The sequence below is a fragment of the Lampris incognitus genome, chromosome 10 (assembly GCF_029633865.1).
Source record: "Lampris incognitus isolate fLamInc1 chromosome 10, fLamInc1.hap2, whole genome shotgun sequence".
In the NCBI taxonomy this organism is placed as follows: domain Eukaryota; kingdom Metazoa; phylum Chordata; class Actinopteri; order Lampriformes; family Lampridae; genus Lampris; species Lampris incognitus.
Window position 1 is genome coordinate 13,978,646 of NC_079220.1, and position 12,510 is coordinate 13,991,155.

General features: G+C 48.1%; 1 protein-coding gene across 1 annotated transcript in view; it reads right to left on the bottom strand.

Moving 5' to 3' along the window:
* tnrc18 (trinucleotide repeat containing 18) overlaps positions 1-10,581 on the bottom strand; it is a 69,160-nt gene extending 58,579 nt beyond the window's left edge. Inside the window, 2 exon segments of the mRNA XM_056287506.1 lie at positions 8,383-8,726; positions 10,447-10,581. Coding sequence (XP_056143481.1) covers positions 8,383-8,590 — 208 coding nt within the window. The 5' untranslated portion in view covers positions 8,591-8,726; positions 10,447-10,581.
* Positions 10,582-12,510: the final 1,929 nt, after the last annotated feature.

Here is a 12,510-nt window from a genome sequence, read left to right on the forward strand (position 1 = left end):
TGCAGGCGTGCACAAACACACACGATATTAGAACCGTGCACGCCCTGCTTTTTACCACAAAGAGAATTAAAACAAACAAAAAACATCTTCCCTCCGCTGAAACCGGAAACGTAAGAAGCGAGGATGGAGAGAGAGAGAGCGATGCGTCTGCACCCATTCCAGAAACAACACACAAACAGCCGCTAAAAGCAGAGGCGACATGAGGGGAACGTCTTCTTAAACGCTCCATAATTACTCTTTCATTAGCGCTACGTTTTCCCTCAACCCCTTCCTTCGCTTCCCCTCTTCACTACACCCCCCCGCCCCCATTTCCACCCTTAACACACACACACACACACACACACACACACACACACACACACACACACACACACACACACACACACACACACACACACATACAATTCGGCTTCCACTTCACAAGGCTGCCATATTGGGAGAATCCAGTTGCCAAAAGAAACACTCCAAACACCGTTTTAACTTCCATTCTCACATCCTTGTGGAGCGGATCTCGCCATCAGAGGAAGGACGGCGGCCTCGCTTACGATCGATTCGGATATTAACGCTGCCACAGACCACACACACACAGACACACACACACACACACACCGCACCAACGACCAACCAAATCAAACGCAGCAGCAGAAACTCTCAATCACAGATTGATTTTGAGCTGATGCACAGCCACAGACAGACACAGACACACACACATACACATACACACACACGCACACACATACACACACAGGGACTGGAGGAGTGGATCATGTGCAGCAGCACAGACAAATGCACCTAAGAAAAAAAATCTGTTATAAATACACTGAGCGCATGCGCGCACACACACACTGCGAACCCATCTGTTCTCTATCAGAGCGGGGTTAGCTTTAGGGGAAAATCTCTATTGATCTTTTTTTATTATTATTATTCCTTGCAAGGGGGGAAAAAAATACATTCAAATGCCAAAGCTCCGCCGTGCAATCCATCTCTGTCAGTTCAATTAGCGGCTACACTGACAATTACAGCAACTCGTTGTGACCACAAAACAGCGGATTGGTCTCAACACACGTACCGGCCGGGGGAAAGGCACGCACATTTTTCATAATTGTCATACGGGCTGTTTAGCTATAGATTTGTGTGAAAAAATCCAATTGTGTGTGTGTATGTAAACAGAAGTATGAGCATTTGTTAATGTCCTGAAATGCAAACGTGCGATTTGCCCGGATTTGCACAAGACACATGGAAGACGGGTTGCTCTGAGTAAATGTAAGCAGACTTGTGTTTGCAGACTTCTTGTGCACTAAGCGTACTCCATACACACTCGGCAGCTTGTCCCGGTAACCGTGCATCGGCCGGCTGGTGCAGATCCATGCTGCACACCCTTTATGAAAAGGCACGCACAGGCCGGGCGACACACATCCCGCAGTGTTACCACACGACATGAGTGAGGACGGCAGGTGGGAGATGCACACACGCCCCAAGACGGACAACTGGGAAGTCATTCCCAGAAGTCCCACGGGCCCGGTAAAATCCAGTTACGCATTCAAACAGGTAAATACACACTGATGTAACCACACACACACACACACAAACACACACACAAACTCAAACAGACAGGAAAGAAACACGCTGGCCTTGAAGACACAAATATTACATAATATTTGCTCATTAGGTGTTCAGGACTTGACAAATAAATCACAGGCAGTGTGGACAATATTATGAAGACAACTTTAAAGGTACTGTATGTATTTCTCATGACATCGTTATGTATAAAATCAGGATATCTGCTTGAATATGCAAATACACCATGTTTCCTGTAAAGTGCAACACCGAACCGAAACCAGCTTTCAAACAATAACCCCCCTCAGATACTTTAGACCTCATAGTGAGTGATTGTTAATAAGAGTCTCATTGTGTGTCAGGATATGACAAGACCCGAATACCATACCACTGAAGAAGAAACACGACGATACTGAATTACTGCCCACCAAAAGACATGCATGGGGGTCAAAGAAGGTTGAATCAGCCCATCTGGATTCAATGTTTACTGACAGATACGATTCATCGCCCATCACGGTGACCTCTTCAGTCTGACCTAGCTGCAGGTGTCCCCACCCTTATAAACAACACAGTGGCACAACGACCGAAACCAATGATTAGCTTCATATGCAAATATGTGTGTGACCATTAACTAGAGTTTCAATGGCCATGTGTACTCCTCACACAGGATTAGGGAATGTTTGCAATTACACATGGCCATTGTAAGTCTAGTTAATGGTCACACACATATTTGCATATGAAACTGGTCGCTGGTTTCGGTCGTTACGCCACTGTGTTGTTTATAAGGGTGGGGATACCTGCAGTCAGCTCAGACCGGAGAGGTCACTTAGACAAGATGAAACGTTTCCTTCAGTAAACGTAGCGTCCGGCTGAACCGATTCAACCTTCTTTGATTTTCTTACCTGGATTATCGAGCATGCGTCGAGACTCGTGCGTAGGTTAATTCTCCTGCCCCGTGCCCCTGACCCGAGGCACGCACACAGAGGAACCGGGGGGCGGTCCCCGGGCGCTGCACGGTTGCTGCCCACCGCTCCAAGCTACAGTGTGTGCTGGGGGTAGTTTAAATGCAGAGGATGAATCCCCCCACAGGGATTAATAAAGCACATCTATCTAACAGCCATAACAAACTGATGATATATAGATAAAACTCTCTGCAGCTGGCTTCCACACTCCCTCTCTCCCGATATGTGCTTTCTCAAGAGGTGTGTAAGCCCTGCCACCAACCTTATGCTACAGGACAGGGACTCAAACAGACACCCGCCGAGACTGACACGGCCCAATATGTGTGACCTTTGTGCGTTAGAGGTTGTTGTTAGAGTTAAGGGGAGGATTCTGGCGGAGCGAGTTAGCTAATGCTTTGGGTATTTCAACATGCCACAGCACGCTTGCCTTCCTGCTCACACACACACACACACACACACACACACATCTTCCGTTTGACAGCTTTGTGTGTGCGTCTTGTGTGTGTATGCATGTCATTTGTCTGCCCGTGACAGGTTTATTGTTGAAGGGCAGCGGGGCCTTGTGCTTTCTCTTAAGGAGCCTGTTTTTCTCCTGAAAGGTTCAATTAATCTTAGAGACGCCGCGTATGCACCGTTTCTTATATCACACACACACACATACACACATCACTCTGGGTCTAGAATATATAAACACATACGCAGACACACAGCTCGTTAATTTAAATGCGCACACGGTCAAACCCGCCAAAACGGCATGTCAGACAAACTGGTACGGGCAGAGGGAAAACCGCGGCCGGGCCATTCCCTCCGCGCCGCGGGGATTACGCTTTGACGTCTGCGTCCATGTGTTTTTGTGGAAAATACATAAAGCGCTACCACGTTTATCTAAACTGTATATAAAATGTGTTTATGGTCAGCATAAATCTCTCTTTCTCCGGTCTGCGAGTCCCGCGGGGAATCCCCGGCCCCGACTGCACATGCTCCCATTCCCATACAAGACCTCGATCCCGTCTCAGCTATACGGTCTCCCCCCTCCCCGCCTCATTATATAATAACGCTGAGCCGCGCCTTTACTCACCCTCCCATACACGGTAATGCCGGCGTCGGCTTTTAAGACGTTCAACTAAATAAATAATAAATAGCCGTTTCCTGTTAGGGCTGGGCTGTATATCGATGTTATATCAATATTGTGATACCAGATTAGATATCACCTGGGATTTTGGACATCGTAAAATCTTGATATGGCACTGAAGCGTCGTCATTTCCTGGTTGTAAAGGCTGTATTACAGTAATGAGATGCGATTTCTTATCACTTACCAAACGTCCTTGTCGTTTTATTATTCGTCTCCACCTGTTTGGACATCATATCCACATCATGTCTACTAACGAGAGTCTATCAAAAATGTCATCGCGGATATATTTTGTGAGAGCAACAATACTCATTTCTACAACATCATCAAAATATCGATATCAAGGTATTTAGTATAAAAAATATTGTGATATTTGACCCCCCCCTTCTCTCCCCAATTGTATCCGGCCAATCACCCCGCTCTCCATGCCGTCCCGGTCGCTGCTCCACCCCCTCTGCCGATCTGGGGAGGGCTGCAGACTACCACTTGTCTCCTCCGATACATGTAGAGTCGTCAGCCGCTTCTTTTCACCTGACAGTGAGGAGTTTCACCAGGGGGACGTAACACGTGGGAGGATCACGCTATTCTCCCCCAGTTCCCCCTCCCCCCGAACAGGCGCCCCACCTGACCAGAGCAGGCGCTAGTGCAGCGGCCAGGACACATACCCACGTCCGGCTTCCCACCTGCAGACACGGCCAATTGTGTCTGTAGGGGCGCCTGATCAAGCCGGAGGTAACACGGGGATTCGAACAGGTGACCCCCATGGTGGTAGGCAAAAGAATAGCCTGGTATGCTACCCAGACACCCATGATATTTGATTTTGTCCACATTGCCCAGCGCTAACTTTCTGTATCTGGGAATCATGTGTTCAGCCGGTCCATTTGTATTCTGCTGTTTTCCTCTTTTCATTGGAGTACATCCACCCACTGACCTCCCTCCTCTTCATCACTAATGAACGCCTACATCTGCCCGAAACTTCACCTGCTCCATTTTCGGGTGAAAATTGCGTTACGATTTCCTGTTCGATAATGGAAAGACAGACGGGTGACGGGCAGCATGGCTCAGGAGGTAGAGTGGGTCTTCCAGTAATCTGAAGGTCGCTGGTTCGACGCCCGGTTCCTCCGAAGAGCGTGTCCTCGAGCAAGACACTGATTCCCTAAGTGCTCCTGATGAGCAGGTTGGCGCCTTGCGTGGCAGCCTCCACCATCAGCGAGTGAATGGGTGGATGTGGGGCGTACACTGTACAGCGCTTTGAGTGATCAGTAGACTAGAAAAGCACTGTATGAATGCAGTCCATTTACTATTTACACAGACAGACAGACGGACGGACGGACGGCGTGCCAGTGTGTGGGTGTGTGCCTATTTGACAAAGAAGCTACGAGATTGCTCGTTCAGACGTGTCGACCTCCATTCCGACAGAGGAGAGACACCGCCCTGAGTGATGTTTTGGCCTTTCTAAACATGCACCCGTGCACACGTTTTTAAATCGACGCTCGCAGAACTGGAAACACTGCCCCGAATTAAAATGTTGGTAATTACACCAAACATTGCGAACCGCCGAGAGTCAAAGCTCGGCACACGCGCGAACGTACACATGGAGCAACTCCTGGGACGGGAAGTCTAGCCTCTTCCTCCGTTTTGGTTTTGCTCTACTTGAGCATATCCTACCTTTTCAGATCTCTAATGGGAGAGGCAAGGAAGAGGAGGGAGAGGACAGATGGCCTCAATCTGGTGAAGGAGGTCCCGGCATCGGTCCAACAGAGGACCACTTACAGCCATTTTTCCAAATAACCATTGAGCCCTTTATTCGGCTTGGATACAGCCCACATAAATACATAAGAATGTGTGTCGCACATTTACAAGACGAACAACAACAACGACGCAGCAAATCAGATCAAAATGAGCAGAGCAAAAATATCTTTGCAGCCTCCTGGTGGTACTGTAACTCCAATTAGCCGCCCTTTCTTGCTGGGTGTGTGGGGGGGGGGCACAAAACACAAACGTTTAAGAGCTTCAAAACACTTTTTAAACTCACACGCTGATATCTACTGACAGACAGATTAGAAAACAAGCATTACTTCAACTCTAACAAATCAGGCTGACGACCTTTTGAAACTAAATTTCATTAATATGATTTATTTAATAAATGTGAATTGTATAAAAAAGGGGACTCTAAACACACATGCATGCACGCACACCTTGTTTCAAAGTACAGTTAGAAAAAAAACCCCCGATGAATGAAATGACAGAAATAATAACAGCAGCAGCATTAGCGAGGGGACCTGAAGTCCACAGATAACGCACACTGGGTCTTTGAGGTCTTGATGGGTGTCGTGCATTGCAACGAAACGGTTAACATTATACACGTTTGCGAGCACTTTATAATTATACCGTAATCGGTCCGTATTGTGTTATTACGAGATGAGCAGGGGAAGCAAATTCCATTCCGGTTAGTTGATGTGTGTGGATTTGATATTGAAGTGCACCATAAAGCTAAATGACCTGTATCATAGAGCGGTGTGTTTAGTGGGTGGAGGGTATGAGTGTGCGTAGGGGAGATTAGAGTCAGAGAGCGAGAAGGTCACCGTGTGGGCAGAATAAAATGCATCCCGCTTGAAAGAAGTGTTTAAACTGCCATACTGGGATGGAACCGTGGTCGGGTCAATTCCACTTCCCATACCCTTTTGATACACATCACCGTTATTCTGCACACACACACACACACACACACACACACACACACTCAGCTCGTTCTGGAACCACGGGAGGGAAACGGGAAAAATGTGTCTATGAATGTACGGAAATAAAACATTGCCACAATGACACGCGCGCGCACACGCACACACACACAAGCGTACAAGTGTATACATGTACACAGAGATGCAGTAAAAACCAAAAATGGCAGATGCAGTTAAGCCACAAATCTAATAACTTCAGTCTAAAATTTTTCCATAGTATTTTGGAATCACTGAATCACTTTTTACCAATGCTTCTTCCACACACACACACACACACACACACACACACCCCGAACAATCATAACTGTAAGTCGATTTGATCTCTGGCAGCTTTTCATGCGTCTATGTTGGGTGTGCAGACATCGCATGTATGTCAAATTAACGCTTCATCATCAGATCATCCAGGCATTACTTACAGCACTAGCGCCGCTCCACTTCACCCCATCTTTAAAATGCTGTACTCCCAAAATACTACAACGCGCCCATGCCACAACACTGGGAAATGGGAATTCAAACTAAAATAGGCGATATTCACTCGGGCATATGTAACTCTTAAAAAGAAGGAAACTCGAGAAACTGTGACTGAATCTCTATCTGCAGATCCATGAGTTTGAAGTGATGTAAGCGACTCGATGAGAGCGTTTGTCAAACTTTCCACTCTATCTTCCACTGCTGGAAGATAGAGCTGACTTAACTTTCCGAGGCATCACATACATCTCAACAGTGCTCTGACGTTCCCTTTGTGTGACCACAAAACCGTATGCAAACATAAAATGGGGTCTTTTTGCATAATGTTATTGCAAGGCTCCCATTACTAATAACAAGAGCAGACAACATCGTGCACCAGTGGAAGCCATGAGGAAATCGAGAATGGCCCAGCAGGGATGTGGATATAAACGTGATATACAGACAACAGGAAAACATGCACTCCTTGCACACACACACACACACACACACACACACACACACACACACACACACACACACAAACACACTGGGTAAGCAGTAGTGTCAGGGACCTGACAGGTCCATCTTCTGAGGCCTGGTCTAGGAAACACCGAAGCTTCCCGTTATCAGTCTATCTGATCAAATCGTGCGCTACTGTGTGCCACAATTCATAGTGAAAGTCTGTGTGTGTGTGTGTGTGTGAGAATCGATGCAGCCTGCGAGCGTGTGCTCATAGGCTGCATCGATTCTCTCACACACACACACACACACACACACACACACACACACACACACACACACACACACACACAGCGGGAGGTTCCGTTTGTACCTTAACAGCAATAGGGGTATCCAACGGAAGGGAAAAAAGGTGTAAATGCAGGAGAGGCACTCAGCTGCTTACCAAATGTTCCAAAAGGGTAGCTTTTACTGTAAATAGCAGTGACTTAACCACAGCCATCTCCCTTACTCCTTCCGAGGACGGACGGACGGACACACACACACACACACAGAGTAGAGCCATTTTCCCCAACAGAGTGAGGAGTGGTCCTTTCTCGCCTAAGGTCACAACTTTATCCACACCTGCCTACAGAGCGTGCGCGCAAACACATGCGCGCACACACACTGCTTACAGAGCGACGGCAGTGTAATAGCCCATATTTTACTGACCTGCACTGCTGCAACAACACCCACACAACCCTGTCCCACAGTAGGCTGTGCATCGCAAACTACCAGGCAATTTCCTGACATTGCGTAAGGGGGGTTGGGAGACCGTAAAAGTGAGACAATATTTTGAAAATCAGCTTTATGATAGACGCCAAATTCCACGAATCACTCTCTGGTCCTTAACCCCCCAACCCCCAAAAAAGATGCCAGGCGACATTCACACGATGACCGCACAGCCTACTTCAGCCCAGCGTTCAAAAGTGTGCATTTTGCGCAGCCTTATTTCGAGTTAATGCGCTATTTTAAACAACTTTCGGGCTGTTGAAGAGTCACATTTGGGCGTTTTACAGCGCAAATGGCAGCTCAATATCGTGCACTTACCGTGGTGTGGGTTGAGGTTAATGGCCGATGGCAAGAATTTCCCGGAGTGAAGAGACGACGGATGACCCGCGCCTAGGTGGCCGGGCGAGGGGGGGATTCTCCCGGCTGCGGTCGCTGCTCCGAGTCGGTGAGACTCCATCGCAAGCCCCGCCAACAACGGAGGTGGTACGTGGACGGATCGGGGAGGTCCAAAATCTCGGCCATCCATTATCCACAGCGAGAAAAGTTGGGGGAGAAACTGTCCTTTCGGATATTCCGGGGGGGGGGGGAGCCAAAGCTGGCTATAAAAATGTATTTAGTCTCCCAGCAGGCGATTCGGGGTCTTTTTCAGCCATCCTGCTTACCTACAAAAACAAAAAAACAAGGGGAACAGCGTTGACACACCATGTTCGGTCGGATTCAGCAAATCGTCGTGAACATATTTAAGACTCATCCGCTCCGGCGGACGTTCAACCAATTAATCGAGCAATGACGCAGTTTGGAAAACCACTTTAAAAACTACGCGAAGAAGATTTGCAGGTCGCCGCGATCGGGTGGACCGGAGCTCGGCGTGGCCTATGTATATACACACACACACACACACACAATCTCGGCGTAGCTTCTTTAAAATTCGCCCTACAATATCTCGTATTCAGCATTTCGTCGCCCCTGCATACCGAGTCAGCAGCCGATCCGGGGGCTACGCTTCCCCGAGCAACACCGACGGCCGGCCGATGGGTCGACGCGACCGGGGGCGACAGAGAGCTCTGCCCCGGCGATCAAAACGCTCTCCGGTGGAAAACACAAATCGTCAAATTTTAACAGCCTTTCTATCGGTTTCGATTAGCCCATCTGCTTTGCAGAACCGTACCGGGCAGCGATGTAGGCAAAAAAAAAGACAAATGGCCCATGTAAACCAATACACCATAAATACCTAAGGCGCATCAAATATAAATTTCAAACATGTTAAAAATAAATAAGGTTGCAAAAGGACGCATCATTAATCAGCGGGGTCGGCGGTGTTTTGTTGCCTACAGTCGCTGATTTGGTCCCACAGCGACTTCGCAAATGGACATGGGTGCTGCCCATGGAGAGAAATCAAACCCCCTGGCCGTAAACACTTTATCCCGCTGTTTTAAAAACTAACCTCCCCTACTATCCGCGATATAAACGCTTTCTCCGGACCCCATGTTTAGATTACAGTGTGCAGTTTGTGCATATTTATAATAGAAATTAGCCTGTCGTTTAATGACAACATTGTCGATTTGAAGCTTTTCTCGAGGGCGCAAAACCCTGACACACGTTACATATTACACATACACAAACGAGAGCCGAAACGCGCAGATGTCTTTGGCAACATATCAAAATCTTAAAACGAGGAAAAACGACTTTGAACACGATCGTGTCGGCCTATATTACGCTCAAATTAGGTAAAGCAGGAAAAAGTACGAAGATTTACAAAATACAAACAAAAACCGCACCTCGGAGATTATTTGGGTCCAAAGTGCGCGCAGACTAATGTAGCGACGGGTCCGGATCGCGACAATCCGCCGACTAATTTCAGCCACAAAGCAGAAGTTCACCTTCGACGGCCGCGAGCCGCCGCGACCTGACGCCGATCACAGCCAGGACTCGTGATAGTCGGGCGGGATCGGAAGAATGGCTCCTTCAAGAGAGCGAGCGCATTAAACCACCCAATTTAAGCGCCCGACCACAACCGAACACATTCCCACAAATGCCACGAATTAGTTACGAAGGGACTTGGCGCTGGTGGGTCGAGAGCCATGCGGCGCAAAAGGCAGCACATCAGCCACGTTTCAAACTTTTCACGGCTCCCTAACGAGACAAAACAAAACTTTGTCGAGGGAAATGTCCCGACGTTGCACAGCTACAACCGTGGAAAATGGTCACGATGAACAGTTAAAAAAAATAATAGTAATAATCCGGAGTGTGGATGTTGTTTTTTTTTAGATCCGCGCCCTTTTAAAAAAAATCTAATTCTAATAAAACTATAAACATGTTTCACAAGCTTCCTATCTAATGCAGCGACTATTCAGAAAAAAAAGAAAGATGTCGCCCGCTTACTTGATTGGGAAAATAAGTGAAGGTAAAAATGCGCAAGGTTTCTCCAGATCCGAGCGGCTGCAGAGGGAACTGGAGTAGTCCATTACAGGCTCGTCAGAAGGTAAACTGGGGGGGAGAACCGGGGGAGAAAGCCCCTCACGCATCCGTAAACTCCTCAGCAATGAAACAAGCATTGTTTTACAAGGCCCGCCCACTCCTCCGCCCAAACTCGACGCACTCAGCAGTCCGCCGGCGGCGCCCTCTGATAGGCTGCTGCGAAGTGTCAGTCAACGCGATGTAAACACTTTGGCGGCTCGCCAGTTCTATAAAACCAATTATGGACCAAGGAGGTTGAGCAGTTTCAAGGTCCCCTCTTCCTTCAAGACTGAATGATCAAAACAAGCGTTCGGAATTTTTTGGAGGGGGTGAGGCGGTTTCAAGGCGGCTCCCCAGTTTCGGACGCTGATTAAAACGCGCAGGGACGCGGATGAGGTGTTCCGCCCCGTCAGGCCTGACAACCGGGTGACAGGCGTCCTTGGACTTTTGCAAGAGCCTTATAAACAATTGGGGAGGTTGTGAAATCGCTCGTATAAGCACAATTTAATCTGAATCGGATCAGATTGACTGTTACCCGAGGTGGATAGCGTATGGTAACTAGTGCACAGGCCCTAGCCATACATTCAACCCTGAAGGCTCAAGGTAAAAATACAGGAGCTGTGCAGCCACCTCAATCTAGTCGTCAGTCCATTACGCTACTCTTTGCCAAGCTAATTAACTCAATCCACTCCAGTGTTCAACATTACATTTAACCATAGTGACCAAGAAAGCCCTAAAAACCCGGTTTACACTACACTGTAGTGTACACTATGCCTGTTCTGTCCCCACATCCAATTTCGAAACCTAAGAAAATGGCCCGCAAGTTTGCACCAGTTGATGGTCTTTCATTACGCAGTTGCGTACAATAGGTGCGGTTACACTGAACGTCTCCTCGCACATAATGTCGCAGTGTGTCTGAGCGGTATAAACAGATTTGCATCAAAAGAGAAGAAAAAGGAGTGGTGGACTCGTTCGGTGTCATTATGAACGAGTACGGGGCGGGGATATCGGCGCTTTTCTGCAGGGAACGTGTGAATAATAGTGGGTCAAACAGCCTCAACCGAATTCACTGTTCCTCCTTTGCGTACGGCTCTGACCCGCTGGTTCGTATCCAGTTTGAAGTAAACCCCTCTTCAATTCAATGTGACAAAATTTTTACAGATAAAAAAAAAATTCGGAGTCGGTTTCAAACTACCCATATAAAGCGCGCGCATGCACGCGCGCACACACACACACATAACACACACACACACTCCTCCCCATCCCGGGAGACGGTTTCAAGGCCTCCCCGGTAGGAAGCGGTGGAGGAAAAAGCGCACCGAGACGGAGACCGGAACGAGAAAGAGACCGAGCTCATCTGAATAACACCCGCACCGCGCAGCTTGAATCCGGACCTCGGTAATGCCTCCGGACCAGGACGGTACCACAACCGGCTTATGGACCTCTCGGTGCCCGAGAGCGAATCGCATTTTGCAGATGCACTTTAGCGGGAAAGCTACGAAGCTACCACCGACCCGGATAAGAAGGGGGGGGGGGCAAGCAGGCCGCACAGTAACACCTCTTCCCCCCGCTGACCCTTCTGCTCTCCGCGCCTGTCACTCCTGACGGGAGCCGCCGGGAGGAGATCACATTCGCGGCCGGGACGTCCGAGGGGACCGAGCCGGCCTTTGTTCTCTCACTCGCACCGACAGGGAACGCAGACAATGGCTTCAGATTAGCTCCTATTGTTGCTCTCCTCTCACACTCGAAGCAGGAGACGATTTTATCTTTCTGATTGTTTTGGGGTTGTTTTTTTTTTTTTTATATCGCAAGTTTTTCTTGTTTGTGGTTTATCGCTAATTTGAGGTGGGTGTTTTTTGGGGGGGGTTTCTTCTGTTGTGGGGACGTTATGCTAATTTTTGGGGGCCGTTAGTTTTTGAATGAATTCTCTTGTGTTTGTTGTATAAACTATTACCAAAACATTTAAAGCGTACTTAAATAAGGAAGGAG